This window comes from Haemaphysalis longicornis, unplaced genomic scaffold (genome assembly GCF_048455015.1).
Source record: "Haemaphysalis longicornis isolate Haplotype H1 unplaced genomic scaffold, Haemaphysalis longicornis Haplotype H1 scaffold_2, whole genome shotgun sequence".
NCBI lineage: Eukaryota > Metazoa > Arthropoda > Arachnida > Ixodida > Ixodidae > Haemaphysalis > Haemaphysalis longicornis.
Genome location: NW_027526295.1, coordinates 218,629,290 through 218,655,185, shown reverse-complemented (window position 1 = coordinate 218,655,185; position 25,896 = coordinate 218,629,290). Strand labels below are relative to the sequence as shown.

General features: G+C 45.4%; 2 protein-coding genes across 2 annotated transcripts in view; one reads left to right on the top strand and one right to left on the bottom strand.

Moving 5' to 3' along the window:
* LOC144169918 (solute carrier family 12 member 2-like) overlaps positions 1-15,191 on the top strand; it is an 82,347-nt gene extending 67,156 nt beyond the window's left edge. The window contains exons 12-24 of the mRNA XM_077699366.1: positions 420-521; positions 891-1,046; positions 1,488-1,587; positions 2,462-2,573; positions 3,365-3,499; positions 4,281-4,387; positions 4,782-4,996; positions 7,028-7,393; positions 8,920-9,034; positions 12,099-12,185; positions 12,296-12,413; positions 12,518-12,585; positions 13,687-15,191. Coding sequence (XP_077555492.1) covers positions 420-521; positions 891-1,046; positions 1,488-1,587; positions 2,462-2,573; positions 3,365-3,499; positions 4,281-4,387; positions 4,782-4,996; positions 7,028-7,393; positions 8,920-9,034; positions 12,099-12,185; positions 12,296-12,413; positions 12,518-12,585; positions 13,687-13,822 — 1,817 coding nt within the window. The 3' untranslated portion in view covers positions 13,823-15,191. The remainder of the gene's footprint in view (positions 1-419; positions 522-890; positions 1,047-1,487; positions 1,588-2,461; positions 2,574-3,364; positions 3,500-4,280; positions 4,388-4,781; positions 4,997-7,027; positions 7,394-8,919; positions 9,035-12,098; positions 12,186-12,295; positions 12,414-12,517; positions 12,586-13,686) is intronic.
* A 3,318-nt stretch (positions 15,192-18,509) lies between these two features.
* LOC144168505 (S-methylmethionine--homocysteine S-methyltransferase BHMT2-like) overlaps positions 18,510-25,896 on the bottom strand; it is a 44,847-nt gene continuing 37,460 nt past the window's right edge. The window contains exons 6-9 of the mRNA XM_077697474.1: positions 24,386-24,533; positions 23,010-23,192; positions 18,978-19,209; positions 18,510-18,912 (exon numbers count right to left, since the gene is read on the bottom strand). Of these exons, the coding sequence (XP_077553600.1) occupies positions 18,813-18,912; positions 18,978-19,209; positions 23,010-23,192; positions 24,386-24,533 (663 nt within the window). The 3' untranslated portion in view covers positions 18,510-18,812. The remainder of the gene's footprint in view (positions 18,913-18,977; positions 19,210-23,009; positions 23,193-24,385; positions 24,534-25,896) is intronic.

Genomic DNA, 25,896 nt, shown 5'->3' with positions numbered 1-25,896 from the left:
GGGATTGTAGCAATATGGAAAGTCTATAATGCTTCTAGTTAGGGGAAAGAAATTTTGTCTCAGTTTCCTCTTTGAAAATAGAGTTGAAGGATTGTAACAATTGCTGAAATATATACTACTGTCACTGCAACAGACAATAGAAATGCCTTATGCTTGACTTAGATATTAAATTTTACATTTAACTTTGGGACTTCCTTAGTTCTCCTTCCATGAGCTACTCCATTTTTCAGTCAGTGCTTATCCACTCTAGTTTTATTAACGCATGAGAACCTATCTTTCATTTTTGACGGTTCTGTTATTTTAATAAATTTCGTATTTTTACGATGATACTGGCAAGGGTGGCCTCTCATTTGGGGAGTTTATCTGGTAGTGCTCCAACACAACCTTTCCCCTTTCAAATTCCTGTCCTCTTCCAACAGGCGAGCTGAATGCCATCGCACCTATCATTTCAAACTTCTTCCTCGCTGCCTACTGCCTCATCAACTTCTCCTGCTTCCACGCCTCGTTCACCAGGATGCCAGGTGAGCGCCACTTGGCTCTGCAAGTGCTGCATCGACAAGGGGTGTAATTTAATTCTTTTGGAAAGACCAAACAGGTTTATTCAAACTGTCTTATATGGCTACAAAAAAAATAACGCTATAAAGCTTTCCAAGAAATATCAAAGGTAAAGGAAATATAAGTTCATGTAAACTGTCATCTTGAGAATCTCCAGAAAAAAAGGTGACGCGCAGTAATTCTGACCCGAGTCAAGATGCAGCTTGTGTAATATCACTTAGACGGTGTTTTAAATAGGTAAATAATTTAGCGACTATAGCAATGAGGTGCGCAGCAAGAATTTTAGCTCATTCTTCACCCTTACCGCCCCCTTTTTACGTGTCTCCAATGTACAGGCTTTCGGCCGGCGTTCCGCTACTACAACCTGTGGGTGAGCCTTATCGGTGCTGTTCTCTGCCTGAGCGTCATGTTTATCACCAACTGGCCCACAGCACTCGGGACGTTCGCCATCATCCTCGGACTCTACATCTTTATCTACCAGAGGAAGCCAGGTGTGTGTACCACCACCTCAAATTGCAATGCAGAGCACAAATGTGCTGTTGCGGTTCCGGTAAAAAGCGAATCCCGATAAAAGGGATTCAATAAAACTGACCATGAAGAGAATACAGGTCATGGGTTGAATGCAGGAAGAAATTATCACAATGGGCACTATTGTTCGGACGCACGACTTTACTTTTTGTGTGTGTGCGTGTTTGAAGTTTTATTGCATCATTACTGAGGCAGTATACAGTTTCATGTTGTTTCGGGTTGCATAGCACAGCTTTATGAATACAGATTCGTATGCGTATGCGTATGCGTAGCTGGTGGTAGTATGGTTTTATTTCCGTAGCTAAGGTCAAAACTAGAACGTCCGTAGTGATTCTGACTGTTTGTTCTTAAGCAATCTTAATTCTCACTTAACTAAGCACTCATCCTGATTTTTCTTACCACAGACGTCAACTGGGGCTCATCAACTCAAGCGCAGACGTATCTGGACGCACTGAACAGTGTTGTGAAGCTCAACAACGTGCGCGACCACATCAAAAACTACAGGTGAGGGGGAACAACACGTGTGCCCAGTAGCAAAGGCTGCTTCCCAACAACAAGTGTACTGTCGATTTTGATTTCCCGCGAATACTGGAAATTTAGAGCCAGTTGGCTTTATGCTAATGTGGGGAAGCAGTCATTCTAAACTTTGCCCCACAATAATGAATTACCAGGTAGCCTTAGCTGTTAAGTTGTGCACACTCATTGCAACACACACGCATACAAAACATTTTGGCGCCCAAGATTGTGCCTCGCATACTGCATATATTGAAGTCAAAAGGTATTGGGAAATATTACGGCATAATTAATAATTCAATATATCAATGCACGATGCATAAAAAATACAAGGTGCATTCAGAATCTTCAATATGAGCGATAATTCAAAACATTCCAGTTCGGCACGTCTCTTTCCCTCTGTATTTGAATGCAAATGAGAACTTGTTAGCTGTAAAATATTTCCGAACCCGCATTTGGTTCACGTTCCTTCCTATATCATGCTTATCATAAAACATCATGTACAAGTAAAATTCTGATACGTGTTTGGTTTACTACACATTAAATATACTTATATAACTGATACTGTAGGTATTTATGTAATGATATTAGGTGCATGCGTGAATTCTCAACTCAAGCTAACATCTTGCGATTTTTTTCAGTTGCCTTCTTAAAAATTGTATTTGTGTTGGTGAATACACCGCAGCATTCTTGAGACGTTTTGTTAATTTTAACTCTGAACCTTTCTTCCCGCAAAACCTCTCATGTCTATCTACGTGTTTTTTATTTCTAAAATGTTGACTAGACATCGCGGAGTTTACTGAGATTTAGAACCTTGTGTCATATGGGTGCTTAAATAGTGTGTTTATTCGTCCGTACGACATAGGCCACAGATTCTGGTGCTGACTGGGAACCCTGCTGACCGGCTGCCCCTCGTCGATTTTGCCTACCTGCTGACCAAGAAGCTGTCGCTCATGGTGTGCGGTGATATCCGAAAGGTGAGAGCAGAATATTGATTGCAGACTAACTACAGTAGCTAGTGAAGAATGCTTATCCGGGAAAATAATTGTGAAGATGTTGCGCCCGCTGCAAGTTCCTCTCTGAACCACAGGTACACATTAGTTCTCGCAGACATAAGGCCCTTAGTGTTAGCAGTTTCCCTTATGCTAAACTTGGAAGCTTGTTATGCTACTCCAAGACACTAAGTTTTATTCTCTCTATCTGGTGTGGTGTTTCGAAAGCTGTAGTTTAGGTAGATGTGTAGCTTATTTTCTAAATACTATGATACTCTAAAATAATCGCTTTTGGCAAGGGATTTTTTTTTCTGGCACCTTAACCCAAAAACCTCGCGATGCGCATTGTTGGGTAAGTTGGGGCTGAAACTGCGAAAATGTCGCAGCACTAACGGACAACCATGTAGGAAGAAATAAAACAGCGCGTTACAGTTCAACCTTTTATTTACTTTGTAATTTATACTTTTCCTAAGTGAATAAGCAGTTTGAAGTTAATATACTGTATTGTCGAGTCTCTCTTCCTACGTTTTCCTAATTATGTAATCATATTAGGACAGTTAACTAATAAATAAAATGAATTGTATTGTTTGAGTTTTCATCAATTTTGGGTTGATATGGTTGTCATTTCTGCTAATTAAGTTTCCAGACTACAGGGCACTTCCTGGAAACTTGTTTTTTCTGGGCATTTTTGTGGTAATAAACCAAATTTCTTTTCGTGGGATCCTCAGTTTAAGCCAAGGTTATCTCATGGGCTGCACGTGTTTTTTGTATTGCAGCCACCAATGTCATACCGGTCACGCAATGCCCTGATGTCCAAGGCGTACAACTGCTTCGACCAACGCAAGGTCAAAGCCTTCTACAGTGTGGTTCTCCACGACAGCTTCTCCAAGGGCGTGCTATCGCTGATACAGGTGATGCTTATGCACAGTCTTATTTGAATGCAAAGAGAAAGTTTATCTGGGGGGCTATGTGGCAAGAATTCCACAGGTGGGAAAGATTGCAAAGTAAAAAAAAATGAATAACTGAAACGAATTTTTTAGGGGGGGGGGGGGCTTTTTTGCCTTGTTTTGTATTTCACACTGGACCTATTTGCTATGCGGAAAATAAAACTGCTGAAACTTTGAGAGTTGATTGGTAGGGGATTTTGCAGTTTTGCGAGTATTAGGACTCATCAGAAAGCAGTAGTTTGTATCAGCTCTTGTTTATAAATGATACTTATTACGGAGAGCAAGGGGGTATCGACGGAGCAAACGCTACCTTCTTCGGTTAAACCTACGACTGGCTCAACGTACGGCGCTCCCAGTGTTGAAATGTGCATACTGTTTCAATCTGTGCTGGTTTATTTCCTGCGAATAAATGAGCAAATACACGTTCGTGGTCAAATTTAGGCTCCAAAATGCATCGCAATGCGGGCAGCGGGAGGTCAATTGGTTGCGAAACTTAACTGGTGCAGTCACAACGGATCACATACAACAGCTTGGGGAAGGGCTCCCCCACACGTCTGCATTGCCTTTTTCAATTTCCATACAGCATTTTTTTGTACAAACAAATGCTCTTCAATTTTTGAGCAATTTGCCAGTTGTACTCATTTTCTAACGAAAGAGTGTGGTGAAACGAGCGTTCAGTGCGTCAACATTTTCTGAGTAATTTAACTGAGCGCTAAAATTGTCATTTGTATCCACCCTTTTACAGTTGGTTGGAATCGGCAAGCTACGACCCAATGTCGTCCTGATGGGCTTCAAGGCAAATTGGCAGAGCTGCCCGAAGAAGGAACTTTTGGAGTATTTCGACGCTATCCAGTGAGTGAACTTCCTTCTCAACTGCTTGGGAAACACTGCTAACTGCGGTTTGCTCCCGTCTGCAGGCGTCATTGTTCATATGCGCCATTGCTGCTGTTTGTGGGAGCAGCACATGGCTTCAATGCAATCGTTCTTGTTGCCTCTTTTATTTAGCACACGAGAGCTTGGTGCCTCGCCTAGTGAGATTGCACCTGCAGTTTTGTCAGAGTTTAAAGGCTGTCAGTTAAGCTCGCAGAGCAAGAGAATGCCATGCGAGCAAAAGAGGGCATTGGGACACAATGCTGGTCATTAATCTCTTAGGAAAAAAATATTAACATTTTGCAAACCGAATAAATGCTTAATTATTCTGACCTCCTGAATTCCTTCCCCATCCTGTTTTCTTTTCTGCAAACAGCCATGCGTTCGACTCGCACATGTCATTGTGCATTTTGCGGCTGGCCGAAGGTTTAGACTACTCTAAGTACTCCGCTGAAGAAGGCACCGCCGTCACCACCACAGTTCCCAACGCTGCGTCCACCGAGCCTGTCGGAACCGAGGGCAGCCTTAACCGGGACACCTCTTCCAATGGCACTCTCCCAAGAAATGGTTCCAGTTCGCAGCTCTCGCAAGGTACTGCACACATTTGCTCCTGCTTTCTTCTTGTCATGTACACTGCTTTATTCTTCTCATGTGCACATTTTACGAGTACCCTCCTAAACAAGGTAGTTTCTTTCCAGGGAAACCACCGTTATAGCCTATCCTACCCGTTTGCTAGAATTGAGCTAAGCCTACTCATTTAAGGCTTGTCATTTTATTCGTGTTGAAAGGATGGGGGGTGGCAGAGGGGATTATATTTCAGGGTTCCTCATGGTTGACAGACAGTCACAGAGAAAACCGTAAGTTATGTCTCGCCCTTTCTCAAAAGCCACTCCCACCAGAAATTACATGTTTTTCAGTGTAGCTCCATGATAGTGTCTGTGTGTGCGTGTGTAATATATATATATATATATATGTATATATATATATATATATATATATATATATATATATATATGTATATGTATATATATGTATATGTATATATATGTATATATATGTATATGTATATATATGTATATATATGTATATGTATATGTATATATATGTATATATATGTATATGTATATATATGTATATATATATGTATATATATATATATAGAGAGAGAGGGATGCCGGCAGTCTACAACGCCAAAGAAGGCATAGGGGAATGGTTAGACTATTTTTTACCGTTAGTGACGTTACATTATTTTTTATTAATTACGTGAGAAAGAAAGAAAGAAAAACACGCGCCCAAAGTGGGGACCGAACCCACGCCTTTGGGTTCGGTCCCCACTTTGGGCGCGTGTTTTAAATAGTGGTAGTATTTTGTAAGTTAGTTCAGTTCTCCAGCCGATTTTTTCGAAAAAGTGCAAAAAACAATGACTAATCAGCTTAGTGAGTTCGTTACATCAAGGTTAACCACCGCAACGCCTTCGTTACATAGAGGTCGCAAATACATGGCTTCAATGGGGGTGGCAATGGGGAATTGAAACACTGCCTTAAATCCAGGATTTCATTGCATAGAGGTTCGTTACATCCTTGCTTTGTGACGGTGATCAATGCGAGTAGACATGTAAGCGGGTCGATACATTAATCCATTCCTATAGTAATGCGTTGTTATAGTAAATTTTATGAAATTGACACAGGAAAAACACTTTCCCGCGTAGGAAGTGTTATGGACCTGTTGTCATTGCCTCAGTTTATTTTCATGGTTTTCGTGTTACAAAACGCGAATCCTAATATTGTCACTCGTCGTTTTACAACACCAATATATAGTCTGATGGGAATCCCATTGAACTTAGATGCATGTACCAGAAAAACGGGAAATATACAACACCCCTCTGTTTATCAACTCTCAAAGATAAGAGCCATTCTACGACAAAACAGTTTTATATGCGAAAAGAAGGAATTGTACAGGTATTTTCTTTGCAAGGATTACACGCTCTTACTGAAACACTTCGTTAAATCGAGACATTCATTACATAGAGGTCCGTTGCATCCAGGTTTAACTGTATGTATTTATTCAATTGCTCTCAAGGCACGAAGGCATCAAGAGGGGGTGGAATCCGTTCTGTCAAAAAAGTAAAATCCGTATCATAAAATGGGGCATGGCGACGCCCAAGATTGGCCAAGAATAGTACAGTGTTCATCATGCTATAACTGCCTGCTTGCTAATTCCTTTTACTGGTTTGCTCATACAGTTGATTCTCACATTGCAGGCGCTCGGCGAGTTTTTTGAGAAATGGTCAGATGCTCTTTGTCTTTTGTTGCAGACAGGGTAACACCTCATGTCATTCAGCAAAGCCAGCTTTTCGCATTGATAGGCTCGGAAGGTAAGGGGGGGGGGGGGGGGGGAGGTTGCAGATCTTTAAGTTTCAGTGCCCTGTGGTAGGAGCTATTGTAGGAGCTATGCTAAACAATGAGAGCATGCAAGGAGAGATGTACCATAGTTAGTACGACTGAAGCGTTCGGCGTAGGACGCGCGTCATACCGCAACTTTGTTGGCATTCGAATCGCTAGTCGTAATTCTTGTTACACAAAAGCGGCACCGCAGTGACCTGTTACCACTACTCTATCGCAGCTGGCAGTTCAGGCGACGAGGAAGAGGCATCCACTCCTCCTCAGACACCAATCAGAGAGCGGGACAATCGGGACTCGGGACTCGGCACGTATCGTAAAACTGCCTCCCCATCAACTACGCCCAACGCGGCCGGCAGGAAAAGTGGTGCCGGGAATGGCAGTGCCGCAGTCATCGGCCACGAGAACGTCACTGTGACGTTTCGGCGTGAGTCGTCGGCGCCCACGGTACTGCAGCGCTGGTCACGGCGCAGTTCGTCCCAAGCATTCGAGCGCAGCGTGCCTAAGACCGTGCTGCAGTCGGTGAATCAGTTCCAGCGCAAGCAGAAGAAAGGATCCATCGACGTTTGGTGGCTGTACGACGACGGAGGTATGCATCACCAAATGATAAGCATCACTTCAAGACCCCGTGACTTCCGGCCCAATTATGCGAGTATAGTGGTGGCAGGCATGTAAGGTGTTTCACAAGTTCTACTTTACATGCAATTTTGTTAACAATTTCACTTTGACTGGACACTCTGATTGGTAAGCCTTACCAATCGGAGTGTCCTCAGTACCAGCCATGGAGGCTGTATGTGTGATCACTGTGATGTACGCTTGTTAAGCACAGGGTTTTGGCGCACATGAGAGATCTCCACCAGATCGATATTAATCTGCAGCCCTCCACAAAGTGCGCATAGTAGCCAAGGTGGAAGTCCTTGGCGCAATAATCCTAAATTCTGAATAATATTTTCATTTCATTTCACTTTACTTCTAATTCAAACATGATAGTTCAAAAATCTGCATGGACTCATAGCCTAAGGCTGGTATAGGGTCCGAGACATTGTTATTTCGGCCAAATGAAAAAAAAAGGAATCTTTAATAGATGCAGAGAATTTTAGGAATCGTTGAGTAAAATAAAAAATGAATGCCAGTAAACCGGACCTGGCGTCATTTATTACCCTGTTTTCTTTTAAGCAGTTCTCTACACACTTCGTCTGATTTATGTTCAAATATCCGCCGTCGCGTTCCCCCAAGCCACAAGCACCCAAGACCGTTTCCAATCCATTTCATAAAACAGGAAGTAGCACAGGACGAATATTCCACAAGAACGAGCTAGTAAAGCGTGAAGCGGCGCCAGCTGAAAGGCTGAAGCCTGTTCGCATGTGTTCCTGAGCAATATACAAAAAAGTATTTCGGGTGCGCCTTAGGCGGCGTTCTGTCAACAAGATATGGCTCCAGCAGCTCCGGAGCTGAGCTAAAACTACCTCAATTACCCAACAATATCTTGTTCTTATTCATACTGGCAGTTTTAACTTGAAACTGTAACGTCTAAAGTAAGCATGCTCTGTATAACAAATTGTGAAATGCATAGTCGAATGCTACTGAGCGGCAGATGTAGAGAAATTTAGTTCACGATTAAACTCCGATTCTCTGAACGGCGTCTGCGTCCGTAATGCTACGCAAAGTAAACATAAGTAGCGCTGGCTAACGCCCAAAGCCGAACAGGAAACCACATAATATATCTGCTGCAAAAAGAGAATGCAGGGAAATCTTCAGGGAATTTTGAAGAAACCTGCGGGGAAAAATGCTAAAAATAGGGAATTTCTCAACCTAAATATGGGAGTTTTTCTTCCAAGTACTGAACATCACTGCTCGAAGGAACCGTAAAAATTTGTTCGTATTAGTATCAAGAATCTGCCTTAAGCGGATATTTTGGCATTGTGCACGTTACAAGAGAATAGAAGTGTTGCTCGTATTAACCGAGTTCATCTCAACGCGTGTCTAGTGTATAGGTAATTGTATGCGGTGTGTGTGTGTGCGCGTGTGCGTGCGTGTGTGTGTGGGGGGGGGGGGGTACCAACCATCTATCAAGTCCCATTCAACTGCATGGCGTGCTTTTTTATTTGCCAACAGGCCTGACGATGCTGATCCCTTACCTTCTCTCGACGAGGTCCCAGTTCTCCAGCTGCAACCTTAGAGTATTCGCGCTCGCCAACAAGAAGTACGAGCTCGACAAGGAACAACGCAAGTGAGTCTAAAAATAGTTCCGACTGAGAAAAACCACAAAGTTCAGATTCAGGGTCGTTTTTTTTTTGACACAATGAGGAAGCAATTTGCCTTTGCTTCTAAGTGGTCCATATCTCTTTTACGCATTTTTTTTGTGTGTTGTGCTTCCTCCCAGGACTTCTGTACTGCAAATAAGCCAACTTAGCTGAATGCGCAACGTATAAATGCTAAGCCAACTTTTCTGGCAAAGTTCTACAAAGATAAAAAGAAGCGGAAGTTGTCTCGTCGCGGGCTTATGGACTCGATTAAATGCCAATGGGACTGTGAACCCGGTTTTAGAATTCGAGCTGTAGATAAAGTATATAGTGTGCTATCATTATTCACAGGCAGCCAGTGAGCCAAAGTCATGTGGTCATTTGTGTTTGCTTTAATGTAGGCGCATCTGGTAGTAGTCATTTTGCTGGAGCAAAACTGTTGTTTTGTATTGTTCCTAGCTTATTGGGCAGTAAGTGCTCTTCTGAAAAGGGAGCCTGTTCAGCGACATTAAGACGGATGTAGGCATGAACACCTAAAATCGGAACATTTGGGACATCAGATGCCACAGTTGCGATTTCGTACAACAAAAGCATAAAATTATGGGCTTGAATATCACAAGCAACAATACGGATTTGCAAAGCAACCAACTGCGATCGTTAGCTTGTTTAGGCTGGCTTCGTTTGTTCCACTGGAGCCTGTGCCCAAAAGTAATAGTTAAACAACTTGGTTTAAAAAATTAAGCAATGAAGAAAATTGCCGCGTCTATTAATTGCTTGTAGTAGTCGCTGAGTTACGTAAATAAGCCATCAAAACGGCACTGAAGCCTTCAGGTTCTAATTATTCATGTGAGAAGCTGGAAAATCCGGGAAAAAATCTTGAAACAAACTGCACAAGGCTGTACTTGAGTAACGAGAATGAAGCTCACTAAATCATCTCAAGTTTTACTAGTTAGGGTGTCTGCAAGAGCCTCAAGGAACAACTAAAGATGAACTCAATGTGAAGCTGTTTGTCAATGCATTCTGCTAAGCTTTCGAGTATCAAATCTTTTACCAGCATAAAACAAACTAACAAACTAAAAAGATTGGCCGCGTATCTGCTTACTTCGCTGCAAATGTCGTCGAAAGACGCTAGCCTATTGCACCCCTGCCACATAAATACCCCCTATTCTCTACTCTGCCCATATGTTACGCTCTCCCCCCCCCCCCCTTTCACTCCTCCCACAAAAAGCACGGAGGCGACTCGCTAAAGTCAATGCAATTTTCGTGCCTTCCACTTCTGGCGCGCTATCCATTGCAACCTGTCGTTACTGTTGAACTTGGAGTGCCATCACGTGATCCAAACTCGTCGCGTGTCCTTTGTATTCTGGGTAAAAATATTGTTCGACGCGTATTTTTATTTGCTATCGCAAAAATTAAGTACTCATGTATATTTAATTCAAAGAACGCTGCAAATAACCCATAAATATGCCTGATGTTCCTTTTTCTGAACAAAGTTGACAAGTATGAAGGGCGTTTCGAGATTGATTGGTTCGGAAAATTTGCCTATATAAACCTCTCGTTCAATTATTCCATTAACTCTTGGCAGGAAGGCTGAATTTAGAGACACAGACATTCATGCTTAAGGAGCCATGAAGAGAAAATGCAAGTTGGTTTTATTCGAAATATTTCGTGTTTTATAGTGCCCCCAGCGCTTGTCCGGATACAAACGGTGCTTTATTCACTGAGAAATCAAAAAATGTAGGTTAAAATTTTGATTTTCCCGCTCAATCGTGCGTTTTCGTGGTCCCAAGTGACATCACTGGAACAGACCGCTCTGCAGCCTAGAATACCTTCATTCACGCATCCGCCGTACAGGGTAGAGACACGTATACGCTGGCGCCGCCATTTTCGGTTGCTCGCTCGCCGCCGAAGCAAGTTATTGTGTCAAAACCGCGCCAAAATTATCGCCGCAACGCGGTTTACTGAATAAGTTTGAATCATATTGTCTGTTTCGCGTTGCTAGGTCTCGTGGGAAACGAAAAGAATAACGCGTTGAGCCCGTTGGCCCAATTGCGGCGGCACGGGACCGTTCAAAGGTTGTCTCCACCCTGTACAGCGGTGTTGGTTTGTTCCCGCGTTTCTTTACGTTCCGTAACCTAGATGGCGCCACCATACCGTGGCAAGCGTTTGGTTTGTTTATGCCCGCATTTAAACCTGGCTTGTTTTTGTTCTGAGAGAAAATATTCGTTCCCTGAAACAGTGCTCGCTCGACAAATGGGGTCACGTAAAACACCGTTGCTTGCGTCAATCGGCCAGTGTCGTCTGAGACAACCCCAAGCCCCGTAGTGCTGTGCAGCTAAACAAGCATGCTGTGCGCAGTACGAACAGCAGAACGCATCAGTACTTCTATGTTTACATGTGCTTTCGTAACTTCCACTGTTTATCCCATCATTCTTATTGCTTTGTAAAGAATGTGCCCTAAATTTAAGCGCAAATCGATCGTTCGTCTAGTTTGTAACTTCTACCTAATTTGCGTCTGCTTCTGCCAGCCTCCGCCAATCGCAGAGCTTAGATCATGTGACGACATAGGTTCTGTTGCGGGAAATGAGCTGGTGGGTCGCATGACCGTTCCCGTTTTTCCTAATTATGTAGCTTATTTGAGCGAAGTTTACGTTAAAAGTGGTGTCAGTATGATTCTAACGAGACAATCTTTTGAATGAACCAAACTTGTGTTTTCTCTTCATGGCTCCTTTAAGTAGCACAAAAAAGGCTGTCGTCTGTAAAATCCTCCTTGACCACTTTAATGGACCCATTTTTTTCAGTGATGTATTTGTTGTGTGTCACATGCTTGTATTTTATGAATATTTAATCCATGATAAGGCGTGCTAACTATTCTGAATTCCAGATGTTTTACTTGTTTATGCGTAAGCCCCTATTTTTCATTCACACAAATAAAATTGTTTCTTGATAAAATAGCATGCGGCATGCATGTTCCATCTTTTGAAAGTTTTGAATGAGTCAAATTCAAAAATTTGCCGATACTTTATGGGTTAAATTATTGTTGTTTTTTAGCATGGCTGCCTTGCTGAGCAAGTTCCGGATCGAGTATTCCGACGTCACAGTCATTCCAGACATCGTGAAACCACCTCAGGCTTCAACGTGAGCAAGTCATTCCTTCCGTCCTATTTTGTCTCGTATTTTTGGAGCACATGCCTGTACCCTCTTATCAAATTATACGTTTTATTTTGTTCTGTGATTTTAACTTCCAGTAAGGAGGAGTTCTTCAAGATATTGAATCCGTGGAGGCGATCATCGGCCGATGCAGAATCTGAGCAGGCGCCGACGCCTTTTGTGTCGGAGTCAGAGATTTTGGCTGTTAAGGAAAAGGTTTGTCACATGTTGAAGTTTCGCTTTGATATTCCTTTGGTGAAGTGGGCTGCTTTCATTCTAAAACGAACTTCCTTGTAAATGTGCTTTTGTTTCGTTTTCAGACAAATCGACATCTGCGGTTACACGAGCTTCTGCGGCAATACTCTACTGGAGCATCACTAATAGTCATGTGAGTCCCTGTGCTCTCGTTTTTTTGGGAGGGGAAGGGTGGGTGGGTGTTCTTCGAATGTCATACGCAAAACACCCATGTGATAGGCTAGATGTCATGACGGACTAAGCGTGGTAGCTTTATTTCAATTTCGAGAGTCTGAACTGGATGCCTCTGTCCACGATTGTTGTTACAGTGTAACACGAGTTGAAACTTTAATTAGTCACTGAAATGAAATGTGTTATTTGTACGACAGCCATGTCTACCAACGGGTTGTAGTAACATATTTTGACGGCCTGGCTGGTGAGTGTTCGGAAAGGCAAAGAATCGTAAGCACAAGGGGCAAGGCACGTCTTGCAACAGTTATCAAAAACATCCGAACATTGTGGTGGTCTAAAAACACATCCATGTTGTTAGAATCGACAGTTCTTATTAATGGTGCTGTTATTTGTCAATGTATATTTTCACTGATCCTAACTCTCGTGCCATTCCTTCGTAGCTTCCACCAGAATAATTTCGTAGCTTCCACCAGAATAATTTTGCATGGTCAAGGAGAAAAAAAACACTTGCAACACACATGCTATAAGAGCAATCCAATAAATAGAAGTTCCTGCTCAGTGCGTTATATGCCTTATGGTTAAACTCCCAGTTGGTTTTATCCATCATGTGTACGTATCTACTCCTTCTCGAGATAGCGAAAAGCGTTTTCCGCACAGAACACTCATTTTATGGTAGCCACACATCTCCGTTGCTCACTGATGCGAGTATCAAAGATTGCGAGACATTTTACACCTTTTGAGAGGAATTAGGATTTCATTTATCATTTGGCTGCATGATGCATCGCTCTCCCTTACGAGCACAAGGGTCATGGCTTATCAAGCGATTTCTCCGAAACCTTCCCTTATCACCAGCGGGTTGTACACATCCTTCTCACCATTCCGCTCCACACGATAGTATGGAACTACGATACCCCGCGCCTTTCCCGAGCATTGTGTTGCTGCGTGTTCGCAAATACAGCAGGAATATCCCAGTCGCTCAACTAAACTGACACGCGCTGCGTGAGTGGACTGCCTCTCAACTATATGCAAGCTAAAGGCTTGTTCTCTTTCTTTTCCCATTCAGGACCCTGCCGATGCCTCGCAAGGGCACTTGCACGGCTCCCATGTACATGGCGTGGCTCGAGATGCTCACCAAGGACATGCCCCCCTTCCTGCTCGTCCGAGGGAACCAGACCAGCGTGCTCACATTCTACTCTTAAAGGCATTCGCTTTGAAGCCGAAAACGTGCTGCGGGGTACAGCAAAGTGTACCACAACACCGAGTGTACCGTAGTAGACAGACCAGTGCTAGGGTGTCACAAGCAGTCATGTCAAAACTGACTGCCGCCCACAAAGCTATTGTGTGTCATCCTGACTTTATCTTTCCTCATCTTTTCTCGGCATCGTAGCTTAGTTTTTAATAGAAGTAATATAAGACGGGGTGTCAAGGGAGTAGCTAGGGAGCTGTCGAATCACGCTCAGCGCATGCTCATTTGTAAATATCTTCATCTACAGTTGAGTTCAGACTGTGGTCATCTGTCATTTATTTTTCGTTCTTGTTTTAAGTTTTGTTGTGCGCTGTGTAGTAGTAGTATGGTGAAGTATAGCTGGCAACTCTGGTTTCATGTGCTACAGTAACTTTTTTACTCGTAACGTTGAGCATCTGAGTAAAAACTCTCATCTTTGTGCTCACCGAGCCGGTGGAAACATGTGTCTTAAGGACTGCACAAACTTGTCATTCTTATCCTTGCTCATGTTACGATGAGTCACTTGCGGCTTAAGCTTATCCTAATGGCTGGTGCTACTGCTAGCACTGCGAAGCGGCATGACAGTATTGTGTATTGTGAGCTTTCCACCTGTCATGGGGTGTTTAAACACGGGTATTAATATTCAAGGTGGCTGTAGTGCATAATCCTTTTACCACCCTTCCGAGATTGGCAAAGTGCCGCCACGAAGGTGAACGTCCTACTAATAAATTTCCTTGAAAAAGAACTATATCAATACAGATTTGTAGCAATGCCACAAGTATAAAACCAAATTAAGCTAAATTAGGCATACCGCTACACTTACTCCTCCCTATCTGAAATTTGGCGTCTGGTATTCTATTCGACATATATTACGAACCCATCACTGTTAGCGAGCAGGCCCTTACTTAGCCACAGCTCTGTTCTGTAACATCTCGTATTTAAAACGGGTGGGTTCAGAGCGGTCTAACATGGCTAGTCTTCACGAGCAATTACTGCACTTGAATGCACCACATTTAGTACAAACACGAGCCATTACACATACCACCCACACGGCTGGAGAAACCTGGGTTAGTCTTTGCTTGTTGGAAACAACTCTAGCAGAGCCTGGCGCTGCGATACAAGAATTGCAGCCGCACTGTCAGCGTCGTTAGAATGGATACACTTTGCTTGCTGATCACGCCTAGCTATTGTAGTCAGTTATTCGACTTGTTGCCAGGCGCCAACCAGCGGATCAACGTCTAGTCCCTGCGCGAGATCGATTGCGTGTGTTTTTAGGAAGTTGCGTACGTTTTCTAGCAGAGCCGCTCAATAAAGGCGAAAGCCGAGAGCATTTTCTCTTTTAACTTGTTTGTCGTTATTCGTAGCGCTACCGACAAGCGCAGTTGGTTACACCGTTCTAAGGCACTTCTAATCAGCTGCTTCCCACCGTTTTGCGAAGATGACAACGTGTGGGGCCTCTGTGGGTACTGATGCTGCACACTCGATTGTGCCTAAGGCTAAGGCTACACCTGTGTGTGAAGCTGGCAAGAGTTTTGCAAAATTTTGCAAGCTAGTGGCAGAGAGCCTTGCATGTATTTTTTAAGATGATGGCATACGCACGCCTAACAGTCACGGGAAGAAAATGTCACTCGCAGTGGGTGACGCACTTTAACCAAATATTCAATAATTTACACCTTCACAAATATAACGTTACAAAATTTGATTGTATGTATTTATATACTGCAGCCTTCATTGGGGCTCTGGCAGGAGTGAGCATTGAACAGAATAAAAATAGTAGCAATAAGACGGCAACATAGCAATACACAAAAGGTACAATCGGAACAAATAAAAAGGCAGGAACGAATTTTTTCAGTGGAAGGTAACGTATATCACCGGGGAATCCGGTCCAATGCCCAACGGGTGAACGAAAAAAAAATAAATTTGAATGTGTTGATTTGACAACGGTAAGGCTTGATGTTATGATGGTGACGGCTTCTGGTACTGAGCCACCGCGGCGGGCAGTAATTTAGTGCTTCTTGGGGATTGGGACAACGTTCGTCTTAACCTATTATTTTTTTAAGATTTTGTGCTGATAAAGTTAATGTGCTGATCAGACCCAGGTGGATTCCTGGAAGGGATAACACCTAGGTATTTGTATTGTTACTTTTTTCAGGAGGGATTCGTTAAAAGAATACGTGAAGCTGGAGGGGGACTTACTATTGGTGAAAGACATAGCATGGATTTGTTAAAATTAACTCATTTGCCAGGTTGCACACAATTCTAAGAATTTAGCAAAACAATCATTTAGACGGTTATGAGCATAAGGAGAGTCAATGGAATCATACAAGACACAATCATCAGCACTGAGACGAATTTTAGAACTGGTGTTACCAGGCAAATCGTTGTTGTACAGTAAAAAGAGTACCGGTCTTAGTACAGAATTAGAATACTAGCGCAGACTTCCAGTCAATATTTATCTCACAAAGTGCGAAGTTTAAGCACAGACGAAATGATGAATAAAACCAAAAACAATCAAATTACGAGAGGCACCGTAACCAAGTTTTTTGTGTGGTACTGACTACAGTAAGGACTGAATAATTTCTTTCACAGTACTGACAATGGCGCACTCCTGCGTTCCTCCCATACATGTGCCACTTCTGCCAATGGCAGATCCACAAAAGGGCGCGAGTAATTTCGTTCCTCCCCCTTACCACAAATAAGCACTGCCGAGCATGCAGTGCATGCTGCACACCGCTCTCCTTTCCTTGCCTTTCTACATTCCCTCAAAGGGGCACTCAGAATTCACCCTTAATTCTGCAGCATGGGCAGCCTCTCGGGTGGATCATCTGGCTGGCATGTTGGGCGACTACAACAGTGTCACTGAAAAGTGGCTAGCATCCCCAGTCTCTGCAGTAAATGCCTAAATGCTCCTGAACCATCTCGAAGAAGCTGCACTCGTGTTCGCACACTCTGCCGTTCAGACCGTGAAAAGAAAACTGCGAGGCAGAAAAAGCATGGCAGATTTACAACATCGAAGGCACTAGAAAGAATGGAGGGCTTTCGCAAGTGATACTAGAACGGAACAACCCTTCTTTCTTTGGCTGAGCACCTGTTAGGCTGACTGGCCTAAGTGGCACAGGCATTGTGCTGCTCAGCCCAAAGACGTGGGTTCGATCCTGGCCACGGCGGCAGTTTTTCTGATGGAGATAAAAAGGGAAAATTTCTGTGTTGAAATTTCAGCGAACGTTAAAGATCCACAAGTGGTCAAAATTATTCCGGAGCAATCCTAGAGCACCCCCTGGCACACGTGTAGCTTCAATGCGCAAAACTCCCAAATTCGAAAATTTTGACACCGATTGGCATCACTGTCCAATTATTTACAGGGTGCTTGAGCACGCAGTGACATCATTGGAAATCATTTTGGCGTGATATAGTACCGAATCTTTAAGACATCCAATGCCTTGAACAATATCCAATCCATCTCTGAATTTATGAATGAAACACAAGTTTGAAAAATGAGGCGCACTTTTCATATGAAACCTGTGGCCCACAGGTTTCCATCCCCTGCTGTCGAAAAATTTAAATTCTGTGTGTTGTTGTGCACAATTTCTGTGAGCTGTCATGCAGTTAGGTAAAGAGTATAAAATGCATCGTGGTTTGGAATGTGTCTGTCGAAAAGAACTAGCAATGCGGAAACTTGTGTATTTGCTAGGCATCTCTGCCATCAGGTAAATAAGTAACTTGGCTTAGGTCCGCGCCCATATATAACACGTACTCCCATGCCGAGCAGCAAGGACACTCCAAAGCTGCATACGCAAGTGGCAGGTCTGTCCATCTGAAGCCAACATAGAAAGCTACCTTATCCCTCTTCCCACGATATAACACCCCTTCGACACAAAGCTGGGCGGGGAATCGGCCAAGAATGAATTAAAGCTACACGCCTTTCCCTAAGGTTTTTGTATGCTCGTTCGCCTGCTGGTGTTACGATTCTGCGCGCAGCAACCATGTTCGCGCGTCCTGCAAAGATTTTCGGAGCACCCCGGCGTCTAAGAAAGCGGCCTCGGACAGATCACAATCATGACCAAGTATAGTTGGTCGTGATCACAACATGCCTCAGAATAGTCGGTGCAAGGCCGCCTCGCTGTCGGCGTGAAACTTTGGCGGCGGCAAAGGCGACGTGTGGAGACTTTCCAGAATAACGCGGACGTTTCAGCAGAGAACTCCTCTCTCCCCTCTCAGACTCAGCGTGCGACGCTATTAGGTGGTGTTGGTCTGTACTGTGTTCGCACCGTGTGCAAAAAGCGGGTGGATAGCTTGTGTGAACGTTAGAGCTTTGGGAATGAATACGGGGGGCCCCGGGCGCAAAAGATTGTTCGTTTTGGAGCAGCGAATCAATGCTGTCACTCTGCTCGAGTCCTGTACTGTAACCTCGCCCGTAAGAGCATTGTATCCTGTATCGCTTCCGCTCATCTCTCGCCATGCAGTAAACCAGTTAAGTTTGCCTTCGGCTTCTTGTCGTCGTCACCGAAGCAGCAACTTTTGCTTGCCGCTCTTCCCCACGCTACCTCGCATGACGGAGGCGACGTGCTGGGACGCCTTCCCGACTGTAACACTGACTAGCTTGCTCGCTTTTTTCACTGACTCGGCGACTTTCTGACACCAAGGTGAACTGTCACGCTTTTTATTGTATTGCGTCGATACTTTCAAACAATTTCACTTAAACACACGACAACAGGCGGCGCACATCGGCAGCGGCGCATGACAAGCACGTGACATCGAAGCACAGATTGCAAAAAAAGGAGGAGAGGAGGGGCTACTGCAGTGCACCAAAACTCCCCGTGTACATGCCAAACGCTGAAGATTAAGTCCCATTGCAGCATAAATTTATGGTTTCGAAAACGGCGTTGATCTCCTGCATCGCCATCGTGGAGGGGCTCGCCATGAGGTTTCGAGTTTGCCCGTCCTCTCTACTTTTTGCTGCTGTTCTAACGATCTGAAAGGTCCAGAGCGTCTGGCAATGTCAAGGAGGCAGACAGTGGACGTCCTGTTGCCGGCCTCAGTTCCTCCCAGTATGCGCGCGACGCTCTGCGATAAAATGAAACAAAATGGCCGTCAGATCGTCAGAGCACCTATAGCCGTGCTTCGCCTACCTTGCGCGCACCCAGGGCTTGGTGTGCATGCGCAGGCCCTCGCCCCACGTGCCGTGCTTATCGGAGCTGGGCGGTAGCCTGCCTCCACGTTCGTCGCTCAGCTCCTCGGCAATGGCGCGGATGTGGTACGGCTCGAAGCCGCAGCAGCCGCCGATGTAACGCACGCCCATTTCGTAGGCCTCCCTCGCGTAGCGCTGAATGTCCCACCGGGAGCAGAGGCGGGGCTCCAGCGCTGCGTTCGAAGTGAAGCACTGGTGGAAACGCTCGTGTATCGGGGCGCAAAAAAGATCAGTGCGGACCAAGGTTGTCCCTCTATAGCGCATGATGCCCTAAAGCACACGGTATACATACATCAAGCTGGCGGAGCATTGGCGGGTTTGTGGCACGGGGCTACATGCCAACCGAGCAACCTAGCGCTGCCGGGCACACTCAACTTTTTACAGTTCAGTTCAGTTCAGTTTCAGTTTATTAATCGTAACAAAATATACAGTGAGTGAAAGAATATTATACAGAAAGGGGTCCCAGAGTTTAGCACTGTAATGGGACCCCTTGTAATATAACGAGTATAAAAAAAATTCTCAGTAAAAAGCTATGAACAGTGTTATTCTGAGAACGCAGTGAAGTAATACAACAGTAATTATAAAAAAATAATAGAAAGTCACAGTAAAATATTTTATACAATAGTTAGCGGTAAAGTCGCATTTAGTTCGCATAAAAACGTCAAAACACTGGGAATAAGGTAGGAAAGCATTTCAATACAAAACATACTGCATACTCCATGTAAATGTATGTCTCGGACTCTAACACTTCAAAATGTACAGACAGGAAGTTAATGGCGTATGATTGTTCAGATATGTGTGACCGCAGTAATGTTTGGAAATGTGGAAGCGATAGCGCAGTTTTTACAGTGAGGGGCAGTGTTCCAAAATTTTATGATAGTGCATCGCACAGTCTGTAAGCCGTAATTTGTGCGCCCTCTACCAATGCCTAAAGAAGGCGCTGAGCTTCTTCCGCTAAAAAAAAATTTCACCATCTTCCCGTAGGGGAACCCTGAGTAGTATGCGAAGCAGCCATGGGGTCGACTCAAGTTCTCATTAGTTTTCAGTTCGATCGCGGCGTTGCGGGAGGAGAATAAGGGAGCGGAACGCGCGCGTGCGTCATTTATACCGCGGAGCTACAGTGGCGCCCCCAGCGGAGTATGCAGCGGCTACCGTCGCGTCTCTAACACTAAGCCACTAAGCTGCTTTCGCATTATCAAGCGCGGAGCGCAGGTGTTGCCATTCGTTGCGCAATCCCAGATAGGAGAGGAGCCTCGGAGAGGAGAGAGGAATGCCTCGCATACTACTCAGGGTTCCCCTACGGGAAGATGACGACGGTGGTTGAACGCGAAGCTATCTCGCGATGGATTCTTTGGTTGTCCAATCCCTAGTGGCATCCTGCCACAATCATCATCAGCGGTGCCAGGCCAGGCATGCGCAGTGGGGGTGTGGTACTCTGGGTTCCCCTACGGGAAGATGACGACGGTGGTTGAACGCGAAGCTAACTCGTGATGGATTTTTTGGTTGGCCAATCCCTAGGGGCATCCTGACACACTCATCATCAGCGGTGCCTGGTCAGGTATGCGCAATGGCGGTGTGGACACCGCACATCGGCGCCCACACAACGGCGGAGGGAACAGGCTCGACCATAAGCTGCTTCGCATCTAAAAAAAAAAAAGTGTGCATAAGGTGTTTAAGGTGATTACCCCGATTTTCTTGTTCTATCGACACCCTTTTGCATCCTTTCTGAGAAGAGAAATGGAGGCAGGTAACGAACTGAGAACCTTGTTTTCCTTTTTTTTGTGGGGTGTAAAAAGGGTGTGGAATTTGAGTTAGTGGTATTAATAGGAACGTTGTCACTTATCCAACGTAAAAATCATAGAAAGTATCAACCGACGCTGTACTATAAAAAGTTATTGCATATCTGCATGCTGACTTGTGTCTAATGACAGTAAAAAACGTAGTATTGAGATTAGCGCTAAGATATTTGATTTTTGCCCAGAGCCCACTAACTCTGCCAGATGATTTTCTTCTACTGGCTATAAAAACGAGGAGATCATACACGTGTGAGATATTTTATGTACGTCTGCTTGCATGATGTGCGGAGAAAGTGTGCCTACGCAAAGGCCAACCTCCATGTAACGTAAAACCGGCGAAGAGACTTTTCCAGAAGACGCTTGTGCAGCGCTGTCTGCCAGAAGCTACTGGGCGGCTGGCGTTCGTCGCCACCAAAGCGTACGCGCTGAGGCTGCAGCTAATCGCGACTTTCTGTTGCCGCTCTGCGGTGTGATTGCGGCCTCCGGCAGCAGACGAGCAGCTGCTGACGATCGTTTCGCGCTTCCTTTCCCGGGTAGATCTCTTCTTGTTTTCTCCCAATGGACAAGAATGATCGTGTGCCGCTCGTCGTGCGGCCGGCGGCGAACGTCGGCCGCTAGATATCTAGTTAGGATAATACCCGGCGAAAAAACCGCCACTTCTTTGCCGGTTTTTTGCTGCAAGGAGACTTGCTTTCCTCGGGTACATCGCCTGCGAACACCCGTGTTTTTACAACACCGATGGCCGCAAGGCTGCCGCTTGGCGTTACCCACCTGTTTATCGCTGGTTTTACGCTGCAAGAATGTCGGTCCTAAAGCGTGGCGAATGTACGCGCCCAATGATATGCCCACGAAAGTGTGTTACCACGCACCAAAAGGAGTGTGTGCTCAACACGCTAAATGCTGCCCTGACTCGCACCCCCTGAAACAGAACTTCTTGTGGGACAAGATAGATGTTAGAGATGCAGTGTGGAAAAATTAGTGTCGATGCCGCAGTGGCCGTGGCAAGATCGCGACACAGCCGTGTATCTTGTGGGGCCTCGCGCACTGCCGTTTGATGATGATGCTTAGCGGCTCCCCCTCTGTAACGGGGTGGCGTTGCACAACGACCTTAGTCGTAACGCCACTGTACAATCACCTCGCAAAAAAAAAAAAACCTTTATGAAATTTTAGTGCTAGTCTGTCTTTTGTTCGGATGTCTTCCCAGATTGTTCTCTGCTCTCTTCCCACCAACATTCTAACCTTCTTTAAGTAACCACTACTGCTGTCCTATTCACTTTTACGTTAACGTAAAGCCAAGGGCTTCCGGAAGCTGGATGGCTCCCTCACTTAGGACCGGACGGATGCCTTTGCACTCCGCTACAATATGTCGCATGGTTTCTGGCTCCATGCCGCAGGGGACACAGAGCGCCTAGCAGCGGCGTTGACGTTGCGATGTTACATCCCCCCTCCTCTCTCCCGCAATGGAAATAAACGTGTACAGCAAATTCCTCCAAGACTTCATTACGAACGCCTCAAAATTCAGACATGCGTGCTTTATTGTGTTAATATAACTATCATAATACCTATAAAAATCTGTTTACTGAGACTTACCGCAGTACATCTGAGACTGTTTCTATACCGTCAATTCGCTATTTCAAGCCGACGACAGGCCACGGATCAGCAGCTTACGACGCCGGTGGGAGCAAAGCACATACATCCCCCCACCCCTACCCCCTCATAAAAAAGCATGTAACGATAGGTGAATGTGTGCCCCTGCACCACTCGGCGTGCGGCAGCAGCGAAAAATGCCGTGTACCCAAGAAAACAACACAGGAGTGTTCATTTTTCAGGTTCCCCAAATTCTCTCAAGGCCGACGTCGTGGAAATAACAGATCACTTCCCCCTCAACAATGGTTCGTCTCACTCATTTTTGTTGCGGTCACGTAATATTATTGCAATCAGGATCTCACGTTGTTATGAATTCCGTCAATGCTCAACCGACACAGTACGATATCGCAGGGGCAGTTTCCTGCTATTTTCTCATCTCCCACCTGGAACCCTTAGTACTACAACATTTAGTTTAATTATCCGTGTTTCATAAGGACACAACCACGCACCTACAGGAAAGGTGAATAGCCGACGAACAGAAATACATTTTTCATAGGTAGTAGCCTAACGCCACTGGCATTTTGCCTCACCGAACGGGAACTCGGGCAGGTCGATGAATCCTGTCTTGGTGGCGTCGGGCGTGTGGAAGGCGAGCGGCTGGGTGAGGAAGTGCGCCTTGAGTCCGGCTGCCTTTAGCGCGTCCATCATGATTCGGATGCCACTGAGCACCACAAATGGGTCGAAGTGGCAATTGATGCCCACCACATGGGCGCCTGCGCGTGTCAGTAAGAGGGCAATCTGTGTTAATTGCATATGCTCCTTAACAAAACAAAATCTGCCCTTATGACGAACCTTGCAATGGCTTGTCTAGTCCCGCGAAGTGTTTCATGGCCTCACATGCAATGTGCTGCCTCTAACACGGTTTACACGAAGGTATAAATGCACCCGCAGTACTCAACTACGGGACTCCTCGTCGCCCAGGCGTACCTTCGGCGGGCAACACTTCAAGTCGAATTTAATTTCGAATGAAAACGTGGGGACAGCACACCATGCTTTCCGACTGTCCAATGAGCCATGCGAGACTGTCTTCAGTTAGGTACAGAGTGATATATCTCCGGCGCAGTTCACAATTACTACGTCACCCCCACCCACAGCGATCTTCATACGCGTTACGTGGCTGATCATTGCCAAAAGCAGATGCTGTTCATCTGTAAACATTTCGCATCAAATACGGTTAAAGGTCTGAACGCGGTTTATAAATAAAATCCCATAGTTTCGAACTCCGTGTCTTCGTCCATTCTTTCGTATACTAGCACTACCGACCTACAGGTATACGTCATTTAATTACCCCATGACTCACGACCACTGCCGGGAGGACTTCTCAGGGGACCCAAGTCCTGGTACACAAAATAAGAGCCGGAGCTGCTCTTACGGAGGATGTTCTCGCAAAGTGACGGGCATACGTTCCCCGGCGTTCAAGACAACTGAGAGAACCCCCCGAGAACTCCAGGCCGGCTACCATCATGACCTCCTCCTCCTGTCACGCGCCAACAAGGCCCACAATGCAGCACATGCTGTGGGAGTGCTCGGGGCTAGCGGCGGAGGGAAGAGCCCATCTTCCGCCGTACATCAAGACCCTCCAGGAGTGGGCATCGCCTCCTCTGGACCGGAGTCACCCAAAAGAGGACTGTTATGTCCCTGTGGACTTTCGCTCGTACCGCGGGGATACACAAGAGGATGTAGACGCTGTCACCTTTTTAACCGCCTTCCCTATCCGTGACTAGACCTTGAGTAACCGCTTCCAAAAAAAGAATTATAATAATAATAATTAACTCCAGCCATGCTCAGAGATATTGCGCACCTAACCCCCCCCCCTTTTTCTCGCTGCTTTTTATGAAGTCAATCTGCTACTTCACCTCAATTGCTGAAGCTCGTCACGTCTCGACCAACCCACCATGTTACTCACCCGCTCTCACCATGCGAACGGCGCATTCCCCCGTGGAAACACCGTCCATGTCCCCTTCGGGGCCGATGCACATGCTCCCCACGACGGGGAGGCCCGTACTCTTGCACACCTCGATCGCCATCACTATCTCCTCCACGTGGCTGAAGTACTGCACGCTCACAGAGTAACGCGCCCAAGCGGTTGCCCTCGAAAATGCGCACTATGAAGATTGTGAGCAATAAGCGATGCAGTAGAAACGCTCGCAATTAAGGCAATCAAATAGCTATGTTTCAAGCGATTGTTTTGGTTATTAAACGATGAACCAACGATGAACCTGACTGATATATATTATAATCATTACTTACTGAATAAATTAATTCGTTAGTACTTTGAATAGTTGTGGTTGTCCAAGCGCCTGCGCGTGGTCGAAAAAACTGTGGTTGATTCCTCTGTCGTAGGAATCGGTAAAACACGAAAGTGAAATGTGCAGCGAAATCTGCAGCTGAACATGATTTGCGGGTCGGCGGCTGTCTTGTGGGTGTGCTTGGTGAGCGACGTCCTGCTGCCGAGTCGCTTCGGCAAAGGTGCACTGGCGTCATTTCCATGACGGATAAGACATCAGTGAAACCTGGGGCATCGCGGTATAAAAAACTTTTGAGTTACATTATAAAACTCTAAAACGAACAACCCGAAGTATAACGTACTTATTATTACTAAAGGTTGCCTCCCCGCAAGAAGACCCTGTGTGCAGGGGTGCACCATTTACAGGCCGCTTGCTTCGTTGTACTGGCGTCACTTCCGTGCCGGATATGACATCAGTGAAATCTTCGTGTATCCAACACTTTTGTGTTAAAAATTGACACCGGTTGCACTACACGGTGCAAGGCTGGAGGAACGGCGGAGTGGAGGGTCGACCTAGCTTCTTCCACTTTTGCTAAGTTTTGGTAAGTTTCGCTGGGCTTTGCTATGTTTTGTTAGGTTTGGCGATGTTCTTGCTAGGCTATAGGCTAAGTGTCGAGGGGTGAGGCCAAGTTTAGCCGGATTTTACAACGCTTTTCGGTCGGTCTCCACACTGACAGCGGATCCTAGGGAGCGAGAAGCTAGGTCAACCTCCAGCTCCGCTGTTTCTCCAGCCTTGTACCAATTTCTAAGTGCAGAGCACTTTAGCGGCCCGCCTTGTCGTAGCGCGCACGCCGAACCCCAATAGAGCCGGAAGGCGTACCGTAGTAGCGGCGTCCCCCAGAGGCTTCGAAAACCAAGCTGCTTATATAGCCATAACCGTTCGAAACTCGTGAACCACTGGTGCTTGTCATACACCTCCCCGTTGTTTAGCGCAAAGAAAACTGCAGGTACATTTGAGGCAAGATATACATAATTAACCGGCATCGCTCGCGTTCATTTAGTTTGGAACGCTCGTTGGGTTGGTCTTCTTTAAGCGAAAAAAAAGTGGCAATGCAAGAAAAAAACTGTGGTTGATTCCTCTGTCATAGGAATCAGTAAAACACGAAAGTGAAGTGTGCTACGAAACCTGC